The sequence below is a fragment of the Motacilla alba genome, chromosome 3 (genome assembly GCF_015832195.1).
Source record: "Motacilla alba alba isolate MOTALB_02 chromosome 3, Motacilla_alba_V1.0_pri, whole genome shotgun sequence".
In the NCBI taxonomy this organism is placed as follows: domain Eukaryota; kingdom Metazoa; phylum Chordata; class Aves; order Passeriformes; family Motacillidae; genus Motacilla; species Motacilla alba.
Window position 1 is genome coordinate 70615250 of NC_052018.1, and position 18642 is coordinate 70633891.

General features: G+C 41.8%; 1 protein-coding gene across 2 annotated transcripts in view; it reads left to right on the forward strand.

Annotated features, from left to right (window-relative positions):
• PCNX2 (pecanex 2) overlaps positions 1–17543 on the forward strand; it is a 154662-nt gene extending 137119 nt beyond the window's left edge. For both annotated transcript variants that reach the window (XM_038130803.1, XM_038130805.1), the window contains 6 exons: positions 1158–1302; positions 2305–2535; positions 2884–3158; positions 4180–4364; positions 9946–10394; positions 12925–17543. In XM_038130803.1, coding sequence (XP_037986731.1) covers positions 1158–1302; positions 2305–2535; positions 2884–3158; positions 4180–4364; positions 9946–10394; positions 12925–13098 — 1459 coding nt within the window. In that variant the 3' untranslated portion in view covers positions 13099–17543. The remainder of the gene's footprint in view (positions 1–1157; positions 1303–2304; positions 2536–2883; positions 3159–4179; positions 4365–9945; positions 10395–12924) is intronic.
• The last annotated feature ends 1099 nt before the right edge of the window (positions 17544–18642 follow it).

An 18642-nucleotide genomic window follows, 5' to 3' on the forward strand; every position in this document is an offset into this window, starting at 1 on the left:
TCTCCCAATCTCTTCTTCCTCTCTCTGAGAAGAGAATATATATTGAAAAGATTTTTTTTCTTTTTTATAAAATAATTAAGAAAGCTCAATTATGTGGAAAGATTATGTGTCCTCTAGAGAAAGGCTGAGCAGTAATGAAAACTACTAACATCTTAATACAGCTTCTCCCCAGAGTCTTTACAATCTAAAAGATCAACTGTTGTAAGAGTAAAATTTCAGCAGGTAGGTGAAACCATATCCTGTGGGTTTGCAAGATATGCCTGTTTTTAATAGATGGTTCTGTTTCCCTCAATTTTGAGATCACTTCTTCAGAGCAACATTGAGACAGCAGTAACCTACAAGCATTATACAAGTGACAGTGGCATGGGAGTCCTGTAATTCAGGGTGCAGATCAGAGATGAAGGCTGATGGTTTCCCTTCACAAAGGCCTTGCACAACCATCTTCTAACAACTACCTGATTTTATAGCTTTTTCCTTATGCTTATATCTCACAACCAGGTAAACCATCATGCAAGGCCAGGCAGAACTGCCTACATCTAGTTTCCTACATTAGAAAAAAGAAACCCAGTGTGTATTTGCTATAGGGCTCATTGTTTGAGTAGGAAGCACCTGTTGGTTGATTCCTGCTCTTACCTGGTTTGCTGAGCAGTTCTGAAATTTGGTATTCTCAGTACCTCTGCTTTAATGTTCACATTTAGGTTTGAATGTAGTGAGAAAGCTCTTAGATTTCCTGAAAGTATTTTTTCTATTATTATCTTTCATTTACAAGGAGAAGTGCTAACAGGACTGATCAATAAACTTTCAAATAAGGAAGCAGCTTCTGCTGGCTGCAGAGGGAGTGCAGCTGGCACTCTGACCTGGTCTCTTTGGCACAGCTGCAGAGAAGCAGTGCCCTGAGGCACCCTGTGACTCAGTCACCCATCCCGAGGACATTCTTCATTCCATTCATCTCATGGCCAGTCATTTACAGAGCACACAGAAGGAAAACTGCCTCTCCCAAGGAATGGCTTTTTGTCAGAGAAAGGTGATGTGACCCCTGCTTTACGCCCACCAAAGGCATTTGCCCTGCACAGGTCAGCAGGAGGCTGGTGGCTGGCAGATCTGGCTTGGAGAGATGGGAATGACTTCTGGGAGTGACTGCTGCCTTTCTCTTACAGCTTGGACTCTTTTCTTTATGGGCTCCATGCACTGTTTAAAGGAGACTTCCGGATAGCAGCGAAAGATGAGTGGGTCTTTGCAGACATGGATCTGTTGCATAAGGTTGTTGCCCCAGCAATCCGAATGTCTCTGAAGCTGCACCAGGTAGGAAATTTATTTATGTATTTATTTTTAATATTTACTATTGTGTATGTTTTCTTAGGAAAATGCAGGATACCTTAGCAACTGTCAAAAGAAGAGGAAGGAAAAAAATAGAGAGAAATTGAGTACTTGCCACCTTATTCTAAAACACATCCTTCACCAAGATGGAAGAGTTTGGCATTTATTTATTTTGCATTCATTTGATGTTCTTTTTTGAAGCCCCTAGCTGCCCATTTGAAATCACTTTACGGAGCTTGACCCTGCATTTTTCATCAAAAGAAAGCAGAAAATCTTGTCATATTTTACTTGTGTGGATAATATAAAGGTGGTTTCTAGATTGAAGAGAAATACATTGATTATGCTGATTTCACTGCTAATTTCAGGTCAGGCTCTGTATAGCTTGGAGTTGATTTTGTTCCTGCTCTGGCACATTATGATTTAGTATCATATGCTTTTATCATTAATGATATTTATAATTGTTCTGGATGTTACTGAACTGCTGTGAATTTGTATCTGCTTCTTTGACACAATAATTTTACGATGTTTTCGCTGGCCGTGGTGCTGCTGGATGAAATTTCAGTATTGTGGTATTTGCTGATGGATTCCCAGTCTGTGCTATTGTTGGTGTTGTTTTATGAATAAAAATAAGAATTTCCACAAGATCTGTGGATTGTCCTAGGTGATATCTCTCTCCAACTTACCCAAAAGCGTTGCCTCCCATAGTTTCACACTCTATTAAAACAAAAGATAGATAAGCTAGAATTCTCCAAGTGTCTTTGTCCAGTGTAGTCATGAGATCAGAACAGGTTACAATAAAACTGAAATTGTAGCTTTCTATATCACTGTTAAATGAACCTCCCAAAAGACACTCTTTATCAAGTGTCAAGTCACTTGGAGAGGGCCAGCTGGCAACTGTTTGGAAGCCAGTATTTTGTTTACTGTCAATAGTTTTTGTGTTTTCACTAATGTACCTGACCTGTTCAATATTTTTTCCTGTACGACCAGGACCAGTTCACGTGCCCAGATGAGTATGAGGACCCAGCAGTTTTGTATGAGGCCATCCAATCCTTTGAAGAAAAGGTTGTGATTTGTCATGAAGGAGACCCGGCCTGGCGCAGTGCAGTCCTGTCCAACCGGGAGGAGCTGCTGACTCTCAGACATGTGGTAGATGAAGGAGCAGATGAATATAAAGTTATCATGCTCCACAAAAGCTACCTGAGCTTCAAGGTGATCAAGGTACATATGCCATCTTTCTAATATTGCAGTAATTTAGGGCTGTAGTAACTAGTGTTATTTCTGAGTAATGTGGCCGAAAGGATAAGTTAATGGTAGTTTTTAAAGTAGGGACTGGAGGCCAAGAGAGCTCTCTTCAGTTGACTTCCATTTTGCCACTCACATTTGTGTCTCTGAAATAACATTCCAGGCTTTACCGGGGAGTAGCTGCAAAAGTTCATAAAAAGCTGTTGGTGCAAAGACACGATGTGTTTGCACACTCAGCCACTGCCGTTCTACTTAGATCCTGTAGTTCTGCATCTTGAGTAGCAAATGTTTGTACATGATCTGCATGTTTTAACCCACCTGCAGGTCAACAAGGAGTGTGTCAGAGGGCTTTGGGCTGGCCAGCAGCAGGAACTGATTTTCTTACGCAATCGTAACCCGGAGAGAGGAAGCATCCAGAACAATAAACAGGTGTTGCGGAACTTAATTAATTCTTCATGTGATCAGCCACTGGGATACCCAATGTATGTTTCCCCCTTAACCACCTCGTACCTTGGGACACACAGCCAACTGAGGAACATTTGGGGGGGACCTGTCAGTTTGGACAACATTAAAAAGTGGTTCAAATCCAAGTGGTTAAGGTAGGTATTAAATTTTGGCTATGCTGATAAGAGACCCTGTAGTCTCAGCTTCACTGTATTTTCTGTTAAAAGAGAATATTTCTGTATTGTTATCTATGAGTAAAAAAATTAATTGCAAGTAACTCAGAATGTAACAAAATAGTGCTGCAAATAGAACAGAAAGAAAATCCATTATCTCATTTATGACAAAGCTTTCTACATGTTCAGCAAGAGCCATTCAAATCACACTGTGCTACAGACACTTCCCTCATTCCATGGAATTTTACTGTTTATGCCATCTAAATAAGGGTATCTTTTCTGTAACTCTGGCCATGAGTAGATGTGCTGGTGGATTTTGATGAGTTGTGCTCCGAAGCTTCGGCAGTTAGATATCCACCCCCAAGTTATTGTTCTTGACCAAAGCACACCTAAAAATGTACTTGCTATTCACCAAAACTGTCTGACTTCCCCTAGCTATGCATGATCAGTACCTGACACTGCATCTCCCATTCCCACTTGCACTTACACTTGCATTCCCACTTGCATTCACACAGCAATAGCTCCCTTGCTTCATTCCCTGCCCTGTTGCCACTGTAGCTGAGGAAAGGCAGGGCACCATGGAGACCTGATGGGAGCCAGCTTGCATACCAAGACCTGTGTTAAAATGTCAGTATTATATCTAATGGCTTAGCATGCTAATTTCCTACCATGCAGCCCATCTCTCTGAGCTCTCTCCAGCCCATTCCTCTTTGCTACTTGGTTACCTCATGCAGCAGTTACTCTTGGGAGACTACTGTAACATTAGATAAAGATCCCTGAGGTATTTCAGGATTCCAAAGCCAATAAACACAGACAATTTGCTAGTGTCATATACAGTTTTTTTTCCAAGAAAGCTTATCACACCATCATCTTTGCCATCTCATAAAATGTCAGAAGACCTGCAGTGGTGTGAGAAAGAACACTCTTTGAGGGCACCTAGCAGTGGTGACACAAATTTGCACGTGCAACAAGTGGCTGACCCTGTGTGTGTTCCTGCAAACAGAATGCGAAAGGACTGCCATGCAGCAGCTCACGAGAGAGGCAATGTTGAAGAGGTGGATAGTGGAGGGGGGTCTTCATCTAGCAACAATTCCACAGGGAATTCAAGCCAGAGCAGTAGCTCACAGCCCACCAGGGATGGAACCCCTCAGATGCAAACTTCATCTCAAGAGGTCCACCAGCGGGCAGGTATTTGCACACTTTACTTGCCTTTCTCTGCAGTCTGCTCCTGGGGTGGGGGGGGGTGGGGGGGGGGCTCACATGGGCAGATGCCTTTGGGGAGTCCTCAAATCCAGTGGAAAAGTAAGTTTAGAAAGAGAGTGCAGTTTGTGTCTCCTAATGACCAAGAACATGTAGGAGATGGCTTCCCAATATTGTTCCAGGTATTTACTGGGAGGGTGTAACACAAATGTGGTTCAACAAAGGTCCACTGTCAAAGTCCATTATGGGTAATTCTTGGCTTAGCAGGTGCCACTAAGAATGCCAGAATGAGAAATGTATATGGGAGGGAGTGTACACATGCCATGCAGGGAGCCTGTACCACGGTGAACCTCTGCTTATTGTTGGCTTGGAACAGCAGAAAGCAAGCATGCAAAAATCTTAATTATCTTGGAAGGACCATGGCAATTTATTTGAGGAATTGGTTTGGCTGCTCATCAGTGCATGTGGAGAACAAACAAATGGAAAATAGCTTCTTATGTCTATATAGCAGTTACCAAGAGAAAATTAAATGTTGCCAATCATTCTGTCAACTAACAGCTGAGCCCTTCTCAAATTATGGATTCAAAAGTGCTTCAGACATATTCGCAAGGTGGAACTAGTGGCCTTTCCATTGGAAATGCATGTTAAGTAATAAGGATGAGGATAAGCAATTGTTTGGACAGTCACATCCAGAGGGTAGTGGTCAATTGGTCCAGAGTCCTGATGGACATCAGTGACAAGTGGTGTGCCTTGGGGGTCCATACTGGGACTACTGTTATTTAATATCTTCATTAATGAATGACATAGACAAAGGGATCAAGTGCACCTTCATCAAATTTGCAGATGACACTGAGCTGAGTGTTGACAGTTGACACAGCTGAAGGATGGGATGCCGTCCAGAGGGACCTGCACAAACTCAAGAAGTGGGCCCATGGGAATCTCATGCAGTTTAACAAGTGCAAACGCTGCGCCGCACTTGGGTCAGGGGAATCCCCAGTATCAACACAGGCTGGGGATGAAAAGATGGAGAGCATCCCTGTGAGAAGGACTTGGAGGTGGTGGTGGATGAGAGGCTGGACATGACCCAGCCCTGGGCACTCCCAGCCCAGAAACCCAATGTGTCCTGGGCTCCATCCAAAGCAGTGCGGGCAGCAGGGCCAGGGAGGGGATTCTGCCCCTCTGCTCTGGTGAGACCCCACCTGTAGTGCTGCATCCAGCTCTGAGGTCCCAGCACAGGAAGGACATAAGCTCGTTGGAGCCGGTCCAGGGAAGGGATACTAAGATGATTGCGTATGAGGAAAGGTAAAGAGAATTGGGTTTGTGCAACCTGGAGAAGAGAAGGCTTTGGGTCGACCTGATTGTGACTTTCCAGTACCTGAAGGGAGTTCACAAGATGGAAAGTGACTTTTTACAAGAACATGGAGTGAACAAGGGGGAATGGCTTCAAACTGAAAGAGGGTTTAGGGGTTTTTTGGATATTAGGAAAAAATCTGTTCTGTGAGGGCAGTGAGGGACTGGATCATGTTGCTCAGAGAAGTTGTAGATGCCCCATTCCTGCAAGTATGCAAGGCTGGGTTGGATGGTGCTTTGAGCAACCTAATCTAGTAATTGGTGTCCCTGTCCACAGCAGGGAGGTTGGAATGAGACAAGCTCTAAGGTCCCTTCAAACCCAAACCATTCTAGGATTCTAAGTTTGCCAGTGGGTCACTGTGAGATCTACCACTGTGGGATCAGGACTTGTAATGTAAAGCCAGTCAACTCTACATTTCAAGAAGATAGTGGCATTACTGTATAAATTAAAGCAGAGAACTTGAGGGGTTTGACACTTGTTTGTTTCCTCTTGGATCATTTTGACCTATCATTAAAGATAATGGGCAGGACTGGAATAAATCTTGCCCTGAATATAAATCACATTGCTGGAATAAAATAACTGCAGCTTTTAATTGTGTCTAGTGTTAGGGGAATCCCCATGTGCATACTCCTAGCTTGACACAACAGTAATCAGAGTAGTGAACTTAATTGTGATATAATGATCCTGAGCATACCATACAATAAAGTGAGTTAATTGCGAGTTGTTTAAAAAAACATATTGATGGGGTGTCCAGAAAAACATAATCAAGAGAGAAAGTCACTTTTAGGTAAGAAAAGCAACCTGGCTTTTGTTAAGACATGCACAACAAATCCAAGGAAATGGTAGCAAATGGAAATCCATATTCACTCCTAAGATAACTGTAGAGAATGAAACAATAAGAATTTTTTTGGCTAGGGCCATTAGGGACAAAAAAAAGTGGGCTTGTGGCTGTTTATTTTTAAAGATTATTTAGAAGCAACAGAAATCCTAGCAGTGGTCTTAATCTGTCACTGTATAGAAAGGCAGAGTTGTCAATATGCAGTATGTAGAAATGAGAAAATAAATGTCTGATTTATTTTGGGAAAAAACACAGATAATGTATTTCTATGATCTGATCATGAAACAGTTCCTTCCATCCTAACAGCTACAAAGAACATGAAAGAGTGGCTATCAAAGCTATATGCTTAATTAAGCAAAACCAAATGACTCATTCAAGAAGGGTTTTAAGAGAGCTGGTTAAAAAACAAGCTCTGTTCGATCTTCATTAACTATCAGGACATCAAGGCAATACCACAGCATTGGAAAAGAACTTATCTATGCCTGTTAAAAATCGTAATATTGTTGTCCTACCATGTACAGTCCTAGTGCCCTAATTTAAGGACATTTTTAGTTTGGAAGCACTTCAAAGCAGAGCCAAAAAATTGTCAAAATTCTGGGAAATACATTCTGTACTGAAAGATAGTGCTTTCCAGCAATTGGTATTGTAAGAGATCTTTGACTATAGTCTGTAAGTATTTACCTGGGCAACAAAAGGTAACCAAAGACCATTGGTCTCAGCAGACTTGGATGTGACAAAACTGAACAAATTCAGATTTTAAATCAAGAATATATTTTTAAGAGAGTAAATAAATAGTGAAACAAGAGACTAAGGGTTAATGTGGATTCTCCATGACTAGAGATGCTGGATGTATTTTTAAAAATGACAGTAGCAATTAATAAAACTACACAGGAATTAATTCTGGGAAATCCTATGGCCCATGCTATATAGGACAGCAGACTAGATAATCACAGCAATGCCTTTTAGATTCATAATCTGTGCATCAAGCGCATTTAACTTCTTCATATTTCATATTCAGTTTTGCAGCCTTGTACCACTGAGTCTGCAAAATTGCAAAATGCAATGAAAGCCCTATATAAAAGCGCAACCAAAATCAGGAGCAGTGTAAACATGTGGGGTTCTCCCCCAAAGTTTCCCTATTTCATGATGTAGTTTATAGAACAGCCTTTGTTCTTCTAAGTGTTTTCAGGGACAGAGTTTTTTAGGCATAGATGCGGGTGGTCTCCTGCCCAGTGCTCCAACCACTGCATTTGGGATGAATATAGAATACTTTTGGATAGGGGTCAGCTTCACAATTTAAATCACAGATGTTTGGCCGCGTTAGCCACGGCGCAAAGTAACACACCACAGCCCCTCTGTTCTTCATTCCAGTCCTTTCTTTTTATTTGAGAAAGGCAACCTCTTGAAATAACCATCAGATATAAAAACCAAAGCACTTAAGCAGAATCCCAGGGTTTGAATCCCTGCGGAGGCCAGACGTGCGCACAGCCGCGGACACAGCAGCCAGGCCTGGTGCCCTTCACAACACGTGAAGGACAGAGGACACTGGCAGAGCAGTACCCAGGGGCCATAGAATCACAGAATATCCTGAGGTGGAGGGGATCTACAAGGACCATTGAAGTCAAACTCCTGGCTCTGCAAGGACCACCCTAAGAATCACATCCTGTGCCTGAGAGCGTTGTCCAGGAGCTTCCAAGAGCCATGTGTGTCCGTCCCATCATTCTCCAGCAGAGATATTGGGGCTCTTATTACTTAGGAAAATTATTTATTTTATTGTTTGGAGTAGAAAAGTAGAGCTAAAGATACATTGTAAATGAGGTGTGAAAGTGTCCAACACTTGCCAAACCAACTAGGTTTTAGCGAGCTCCAGTTAGGTTGTAGCCCAGCTCTGCTCATCTGACTCTGTGCCAAGTTACCTAAATTCTCTTTGCTTCAGCACTTGAAAAACAGAGATAATGATGCCAGCCTCTGAAAAGCAGGTCTGTGGATGTAAAACATCATGTTTCAGCCATATGATGTAAATGGCTTGGATATGAAATTCTCCATTGCTGGAACCTGCATGAATTCAGCAGTCATGTTTTTAGAAGATAGTGTGAGATTTATATTCCTTTACGCCACCAAAATTTCAGTATTTGGAGGAGTTCAGGTATTGGGGAAAACCAAAGCAAAAAGAAAAAAAATTACCAACAGCCTGGAAATGCCTGCCAGAAAAACTTGTTTCTGTGTTGATGGCTCTCAACAGATTTCCTGGCATCAACTCCCCACCCTACAGCTACAGATAGGAAACCAAAATGCCAGCTTGTGTTAATGTTTGGAATTTCCTGGAGAGCAAAAAAAAACCAAGCAGGCACTTTTGTGACTGGGTATTTGCTGTGTGTGCCTGGGTTAGAGCCTGTCTACAGAAACAGTGAACTCTGCTGGGGCCTGTGGCACACACCAACCCATGGCAGAATGCCTGAGTACAAGCTGGCCTCTGGTAGGTTCACTGGCCAGTATTTTATGATTGATTTTTCATTCTATGGCTATTCAAATACACAAGCATAAGAAATACAGAAATTGTTTGCTTGAATGACAGAAGTTGTTGGTATAAATGTTAAATATGGGTATGAATTTGTATAGGAAGAATTTGTCTAGGCATGTCAGAATAGCTTATCTAATCTACTTCCCATATCCAGTGGTGGCTGCATTGAGATGCTTCCCAGAAAGGGACAAGAGCCTTACGTGGGTCTCATTCAGACTCTAATAGTGTATCCTACCTAAAAGCATTCACATCTTTTCAAGTCTGTGGTGTACTGTAAATGTCTCTCTTGGCAGTCAGAGTTTACCGTTAGTCTTAAAAACTGTGTTGTGGCTTGAATGCTGTATTCTTCCACTTGGCTGAATTTTCAAATTCTCTCTCCCTGTATGCAGAAATAATTCTTTTAAATGTGCCATTGTTTTAACAGAGGTTTTTGGTTTCATTGTTGCATTTAATTTTACCAAGCCATTTAAGGTGGATATTAAACATTCCATTAGTGTGGTTGTCAAAGGGGAGCAGAGTTACAGCAACACTATGCTCAGTCATTCACTGGGCTGATTAAACTGTACCTAGCTGAACAGCTGTGAGCCTGTGATTAGAGTGCTTTGCTTGGGGTCTCTTCTCATTTTCCTGTCTTTTGACTCAGTGCACAACCTCTACAGCTATTTTGATCAAAACTTAGAGCACCTGTAGTAGAAAACACAGAAAAAGGTTTAGGAGTTTGTTACTTTGGTGTTCTTGGAGTTCTTATGCTAATAAAACCAGTGGTACTATGCCAACAGTAATATGTAGACATAGGATACTGTCAATAGCATGGAGTTCATCAGAATGGCACTTTAATATATTAACCTTTCTTTTCAAGGCAGGAGAAAACCCAGGAGTCAGTCTGTCCAGGCACACACTGCTTTAAACCAAAGGCCCCCTGCTTCAAGTCACTCTGGACCTATTGTAGAAAGCCGGCAGCCTTTCATCCAAACGTCTACATCTGCCCACGAAATTGCCCAAAGGCTTTCTAGTAGTCAGCTATCATTCCACAACTCTGCAACATCTGTGTTTTCTCAGTCCCCTGCTGTTCCTGTTGCTGGCCAGCTGACTGTGCAGGACCGAGCTGCAGCAATGCTCAGGTCCAGCCTGGCCTCCTCCACCAGCTCAACTCTCAGCCTGCTGTTCGGCAAGAGAAGTTTTTCAAGTGCTTTGGTGATTTCTGGGCTCTCGGCTGCAGACGGAGGCAACACGAGTGACACACAGTCATCCAGCAGTATGAACATTGCCATGGGGCCGTCTGCCAGAGCAGCAAGCCAGGCAGCTCGGGTAAGGCTGAAGGTAAAGCAGCAGTGCTGAGTGTGAGTCCCACTCTGCTCACCTGTCTGCTTCTTAACTGTCCTCACCATCACTGGCTCTCTTCCTTCTCAGTGGTCAGAGAACAGTTTTTTGCAAACCAGTGTTGGGATTTTGGTATTTTTGGGGGGTTTTGCTGCATCACAATGAGACTGTTTAGAATTAGTGAGATTGTTTTTGAGTAACTGATGGGGGGGCTCTTGTGCATACACCTGAAATTGCAAACTGGGGCAGAGTCACTTTTCCTTTCACTCAAAACAGGGACTTACATCTCCAGTTTCTGCAGCCCAGGTGATGAGTACCATCATAGCAGACTAAAGAGCTCCTTCCTTGTCTGCTTTAAGTCCTATGCAGTGATGCCTTGAGAGGTTGACCTAGAACAGAGACTAGACAGAGTTAAAAGAATAAAGTAGGTATTTATTAAAAGGCCTTAAAGGATACACCTTGGCCAGTACAAGAGCCTGGTCAGGGCTATACTCAAGATGAACGCAAAATGGACCCAAAATGGATGACCAGTCGCAAGGGTTCGCACTTTTATTTATAAATTTTTGGTCCCTTTGCATATTGGGGTTAATTGTCCAATTACAGCTTCAGGTTATGAAGTCCCATCCTCCCTGTCTGCTCTGTTCAGTTCCCCCACATTTTGGGCCTGAAGCTTGTAACAGTTGTCCTTGGTCTCAAGCTGGAAAAGGATTGTTGTGTCTACCTACCCTGTGAAGAGAACTTATTAGCACTTAATATGAAGCTCAGAGCTACACACCTAGGCAGCACAGAATCTCAAAAATAGGAAAGCTAAAACTTAAGGCATCAGCAGGACTTAAAATTACTTTATCTGCAGGAAAAGGAATGGTTTCCCCTGAATAGTGCACTTGTTCTGTCCCTCTCTCTGACCAGAAATTCAATCGAAGACCTGAAACCTTGTTGCTGAAAGTTAGTCAAAGGAATCCTGTACAAAATATTTACCAAAGGAAACCAGTATGCCCTGTGATTAAGCATTTTCTAAGAGCAAAACACTACACACAAAAAAACTTCCAGCCTTCTTCCCAATATACTCACAGTTTTATTCCTATCTTCCCTGAAAAATTCAACTCACATTGTAGAGTTACTGTTTTATTGTTTATTTTAGTGTATTTATTTAACTTTGGTTGCCATCCATTGCTGCCCTGAATTTTGAAAATTGACCTCAGCACCAGAAAGCAGAAACATGAGAAGATGGACTAGAAATAAAGGGTGACTGCAATTAGACAACATAATTAAACAGACTTTTGCATTTGGCCTATCAAAATGGAAAGCAAACTGGTGACAGGGGAAGACTGCACATATAAGTCCCAAACACTTTTCTGTTACTATGCTCCTGAACTGTGTATACCTTCCCTAGTTTCCAAAGAGTTCTCCAAACCTTAAGTGTGAAAAGCTCCTTGGCCTGTGCATATTTTGCTCTCAACCCAAAAATACCACGTGTGGTACAGTTCCCTAGAGTTTCACCGTGAACTTCAACAGGAGTCAGCTGAATGTTACTCATCTGGGTCCAATCCTGCTCTGTTACAGTAACAAGTATTAATATTTCTACACATACAGCTGAATATATCCAATGAGAAGGCACAACTCCAACTTTCAGGAGTTTATGGCCTAATTTGCAAGAACTCAGCCAGTCTGTGATACTGAGTACTCATGATAGGATTCACCTTGTCAAACATTAGGCTATCTAAAATTTGGGCATGGTGTCTCAGTAGGTTGCTACTGAAGCTTCTGTTTTCAGTGAAGCGGCCTGCATCCACTTCATCCTTGGAGCTATTAGGAGGAAATTCTCCCCTGGGAGACTTGTATCTCTCTGCCAACCATTGGTAGCCTGAATGACACAGCAAGACCACATGGTGAAATTTAGATGAGGTGAATCCTGGCCAAAGGGACTGCTCAGAGTCGAGGTGCCTGTTTGATTGAAGGCAGTAAAGAGGAAGCGTTTCATTTCAACATTCATATAGCAAAGTTCTGGAATGCTTTTATCCTAATGAACTCCTTACAGTGGGGAAGCACTGCGCTTAACGTTTTCAACTGATAATTGCATTCCAGTTTTGATGAAAAGGTTTCTTTGTAAGTTGGATTTAAAATTTGGTATAATTTGGTATAAAGCAAGCTCCAGAGCAACCCGATTTAACAACTTAGAAGTCAGCCCTGCTTGAAGCAGCAGTTTGGACTGGATGACCTCTAGAAGTCCTTTTCAATCCAAATTCTTTTACAGTTCTCTATACATGTACATCTGTGGTACTAAACCTCCAGCTCCTGGTTCTGCTTTTCCTTCCAAATTTATGCGTTACACAAAGTGTGACAAGTACCTCTTCAGAACTCCCTTGTGAATAATGCATGTTAAGAATCCCATGGAGTTTCACAGAATGACATCCCTACGTCAATTTTTAAACTTTTTTCACCCGTCACTTCAAAAAATAGCTGAAGTGTTACTTAGACATTTCCTAAACTAGTTGACTTTTTCTTTCTTACTTTCCAGCAAGTCACCGAGACTTGTGAAGCAACAGATACTACAGAACCAAGACCCCAGCAGGAGGCGGGTCCGGCCCATGCACTATTCATGAGTCGGAACCTGGAGTGCAGGAGGGCCAGCCAAGAAGATATGGCCCTGGAAGACACTGCTTCTCAGCAGAGCCTGTCTGAGGAGCAGTAAGGAGCATTCCCAGCACAAGGGCCACGTGCTTCCTAGCATTCAATACAGAGTTAGGTCAGGAAGCTGCACGTGGGTTTAGGTTCTTTCCAATGTAATAAGCAACCTTCAAGAATATTACAGGGCGGATGTTCTTCAGTTAATGGCCTTGGCATGGGTAGGGTTGGAAAATATCCTAAAAAAACACACAGTGCCACTTCATCTCAGGTTCTTGTAAATCCTAGAACAATGAATACAACCTGTTTAATGTTCCTTCCCCTGGAATGGTTAGAATCACAAATGAATACAGTAGGAAATAATAATACAACTCAGTGAAAAGCACACAAAAGACATCTCTTTCCTGCCATAACTAAACAGCTAATTGCATGCAAACTAATTGAAATTTGGTATATAACATATAGCAAGAGGCAAATAAGAACAGAAGCAATGAATACATTAAAGGACAGTACAGTGTCCTGTAACATTAGAGCTAAATCTGATTTTTTTTTCCAACAGCAAATCTCATTTTTGACGTGTTATGCAGGTGCTAATGCTGAATAGCAACACAGCATCTCAGACTGATATACTGCATGCAGCCATACTGAAATACTGTGTGAACGAGCCACGCTACACCAATTAACAAAAGTGTAAGAAGAGAAAGTATCCAGTGCATGGAAAGTCTTCAGAGCATATGGTGCACCTTATTTGCAAAGCAGCTTTGCATAAATTAGGTATTATCTCGTGCTCCTGTTTGGTTTACAGCAGTGTTTCTCAAATTCTAAGCAACAGTACCCTTAGGAGTCGCAAAAGGGCCATGGGGAATCCTCCTCAAGGACAGAAAAGTGCAAAGCAGGCTGTAATTACTGTCTGGAAGTGTTTGTGTTAGGAAGGGAACAGCTAAATACCTTTAATTGCTGGACACAGCTCACTGTCCATAAACACTTGTAGCCAGTAATTACAAAGCCTTCTGATTTCCCTCCCCCAGAGAAAACTGAGCTGCTGCCAATAAAGACGGATGATACAAAAAGGGAGGCCATGCCTTCACAAGGTTTGAGAAACACCAGTTTACAGGAATGCATGACTACTTTGAAACCCAGAAGGCTACAACAAATCCTTCCTCTACTACAGAGTCTAAACAAACACGTGTGTTTTTTTTTTTTCAATTAAAAAAATTTGCAGCTATCAGTGTCTTGCTGTTCCTCTTTACTGTAACTACCATAGAGTGTTTCTAAATCTCAACACAATGATGTGCAGCCAGGCTGTCTTGTCCCAATTAACAAGATTTAACAAGAGATGCTGTAGCTAAGTCTCATTACTGTTAGGCAATACTCAGTTGCATTCTGAGCTTCCTACTGTGCCACACTTCAGATCTGAGTGGTAGAACTAAGTAAGACCGAGAGAAAATAAAATGATCCAAGTATGGTTTGTGCGGCAGCTGTTTCTGGGTCTTCTGTTTGAAATTGTTTTCACTTGCTTTCTGCCTTACAAAATTAAGAAACCCATTCTTTTTTACTTCAGATCTTGGTGAGTTGATTATTAATAAAGCTTAGCACAATCTAGGAAAAATTCTGCTCGTGTTCACAAAGACAAAAGCAGAGTATTCATATACCGCCCTCTAGACACATGGTCATCAGTGCAGTTCAGGCCCTACTAATGTCTCCTCTAGCATCCAGGTGAGATGTGGAAGAGGAAATTAATTCAGTTGTTCCCTTCTGACCAATTCTAGCTGATGACTCTTGTCCCACCACACTGTTCATTAAGTGCTTCATTACAAATGAAGGACGGAGGTTATAGAGGTAGGCTCCTACTAACAGCCACCAGCTCCATTTCAGATTTGGGGGCTCTTGCATGGCAGTCCACAGGATAAAACATCACTGCTTTGTCTTCCTGCATGGAAGCAGGGCAAACAGGTGGCCCTGGAAAGCACCAAGAACTTCCCCATATTCACCTAGCATCACTTAGGCCTCCAATTTTCACATCTTTAAGTTTAAATTGATTTCCATCAAAAATAAGAAATTCTAGTAGTCCAAATCAGCCTAAATTATTCTGTGTATCCAACTCAAGCATACTAAACCAGACTGGGGAATGACTGCACCAATTCTTTCAGCAGCAACCACTGTATTTGCTTAGCATGGATTGAGGCCCAGTGACAGCACCACATCTTCTGCAAGACTCCACTATCCCCACAGCCTCAGGTACTGCATCCTAAAATAATGCAGCTGCCTCACAGTTCCTGACTTCCCACTGTCCCCTGCAGCATAACTCCTTGGGGACAGCAGTTATGCCATGAAGTCCAGACTCCTGCTGCACAGGGTGGCTGCCAGAAAGGGCAGGTTCTAACGCCTTTGTGGAGTCACAGTGAGCAAGCACAGCAAAACGGGAGTCAAGGTAAGAATAAAAATCAGGTTTTTTTTGTAGCCATGTCTTACACAGTTTTTATTTTGCCTTAAAGTTGCTATTGTAGCACAGTGGGTTGAAAAAACCCAAGAGTGACCACTAACAAGCAAGCATAACATAGGAAAAAAGAATCAAAATGAGCACAAACTCTCCCATGTTACGTTTCTCCATATTTTTGGAGACAGTCTGGTGTTATAATAATAAGACTACAGCTATATGTATCAGTTTTAAATATGAGACAGTCCTACAGAATAATCTGACATAATGGTTAGAAATGATACCTGCAGCTAGGCATGAGGTTGTATTGATTAAACACATCTTAGACTCCCCACATTTTTGCATGAGGTAGATACACTCAGTGAACTCTGCTTGGGACCAAAGGTGCATTTAAGTGCTCTGATGCACACCATGCTACACAAAGCCTAATTTGAACAAGAAGCTTCTCCAAACAGCTCTACATAATGCCAAAAGGCACCTGAGTCAGCACCAGTGCCTACATACACATGAAGGCTTTGAGTGCCTCCTTTACTCCTGAAAAACAACTTGATACTTAACCTCACACACAAGGTGCCTCAGAGATGCAAAATGGAAGTATGCCACTTCTGGGGCAGGTTTTGGCCTTTAAATGAAAAGCAAATGCAATTTTCATTGCTTTTATGCCGTCTGTGACCCTGCTGATGGGTTTCACAATGCCAAACACTGTAAAAACTTGGCCCTAAAGTTGCTCAGGCTTAACAGTTTGCCTGCCTACATGTCTGATCTAGCTACAGCTGATGCAGGAAGGATGCCACCACCACCATGTAAGGACCTTTTACCAAGAGTTCCATCAGGGTTTTTTGCATCAGGTACTATGCTTGATTTTTCCAGAGCTGTGGAGGCTACTTACCTCATTCAGCCAGTCCAGAATGTTTTTGTTTTTACAACATGAAAGTAGTGATGTTCCCATCTTGTTAGCAAGCTGAACGCATCCTTTGAGGAAATCTAGTGCTCAATCCACAAGACCATTTGTATATGCAGTTCTTTCATAGAAAAGTCAGAAGGGATGAAGAGATGGAGGCATTTTCTGCCTCCCCCCAGCTTAACCTCAGATAACATCACCACTGCTGAAAAGAAACACTAAGAGTGATTTTATTCACACTGCCTCAGCAACCAGAGAGGGACACGAACAATACAACAGGTTACAGGAGGGAGGATAATGAGTATATGGTAAAACAAACATAAACATAGTACTTCAGCCTTTGCACTGAGCATGGGATACTTACCTTCCTCACATTTTGTTTTCCTAAAATTTCCTTTCCCAAATCTTGTTCAGATCAGATAGTAAGAGCCAGTTGCTACACTCGTAATGGTGAAAGATGGCCTGAAGACCTGGCAAAAAGACTTTCAGTAACTTTTTACTAAAGCCAAGCACAGGGTGCTGAACTGCTCACCAGGAATACTGGCAAGCCTCAGCCTGACCTTCAGCCCAGCTGTTTCCCACCAAAGCAAGCAAGCAGGAACCTGTGATGGATGTAGTCTGAAAAGTACATTTCTGTTCATCCAAAAATAAAAACCAGAGGTGCTGGCTGTTTCCTCCATTTTGTAGTGTCATGCAACTTCTCTGTGAGGAACTGAAGTTCTTGTTGCAAAGTCTCACCTCATTCCCAAATCCTGGTACTCACTTCACTGAAAACAAATCTCAATGAAAAGGACTTACCAGTGTGAATCTCTTCTTTCCCTTGACATGATAACTAGATATTATCTATGAATGACATTCTGACACTATTAAGTTCTTAGGACACTCTGGGATATCATTCACAGCTTTTTATAAAAACTGCTTATAGAATAAGGCAAGAAATGTCACCTGCATTTGCCTCCAGCCCACCAACTGATGGCTTTACTGGAAAATCTAAGTTAAAGATTAGCTGAATTTTGTGCAGTTCATTATAGAAGATTAGAAATACTAGTGAGATTCTCCAGCATGTGATAATCATCTTCTCTTCAATGCATTTTTAAAAAATACCCAATTATTGTCATATTTAGATTACTCCCTGGATTAGGAGCTGGTACTTAATTACCATGTTTCACTAGTGCTTGTACATCCTTAAATCAGCAACACAGACATATTACTTATAATTAACTTTGCAGTAGGTCCAGTATCTTCACTTCTCTCACTCAGTTTTACAAGTCAAAAATTGCCTAATGCATGATAAATAATGCAGGCCCTGTTTATTCCATCCTGTGTGCAATTTTATGCTGGAACTACAAGACTTGTGCCAAAAACATTCTTGATTCTCAGGCTTTGAGACAGTAATTGGTACCTCACATTCACCCCTTTTTTGCACCAATTAAAACCTGCAGGTGCACTAATGTTGTCATCTGGAATCTAGCTGGTACATCAGAAGTGCTTTTCACCAAATGTGTGCTATTAATAAAATCAGCCCATGAGGGGACTTGTGAATGCTCCATTTGCTGTTACAGTGCTCTCAAGGCCTTCAAAGTATTTTACTAGTGCCAAGACCAGAAAATAAAATTTTACCTTTAAAGTAAACACAGGTTATCATAAAAACTTACATGCAGTTGGAAATACAAAACTTTCTCACTCACTCTAGGTATATTTGAAACTGGCAAATTGTATCTTCAGGACCATCTGAGATTTAAAGGCCAGACATGACTGTTAAGGTCATCTACGCTCTTGCTGAAAACAGACCACAGAATCTCTCTTTATTTCCCTTGAAGGGCACTCTAGCTCAGAGAAAAAACGGGCTTAAAAAAAGAACAACAAATTAATGACACTCACCAATCTTGAGACAGGTAGCAGTAAACAAGTCAGTAGCAAAAATATGCATTAAAGGTCTGATGTTTCACTCAGAGTTCTAGAGAAAGAAAAATCCACCTGCATTTTCTAGTGACAATCTAGCCTCAGTACAAAACCATGAGACAATGGATTAAAACTACTATAGGCACTGATCGAAAGCTCCCCAAACTTCTTGTTGTAATTGTTTGGGGGTTTATTTCTTCCCACTGTACTAAATGATGGGACTACAGTAGGCATCATGGCACTACATGCAGGGCAATTTATCTACTTTTATAGGGGATAAACACCACTTTAAGTGTCTCTCAGCAATACTGGCTGAACCAGAATTCAGAAGACTGACTCCTAACAAAACTCCCCTCTTCAGCCTCTACCAG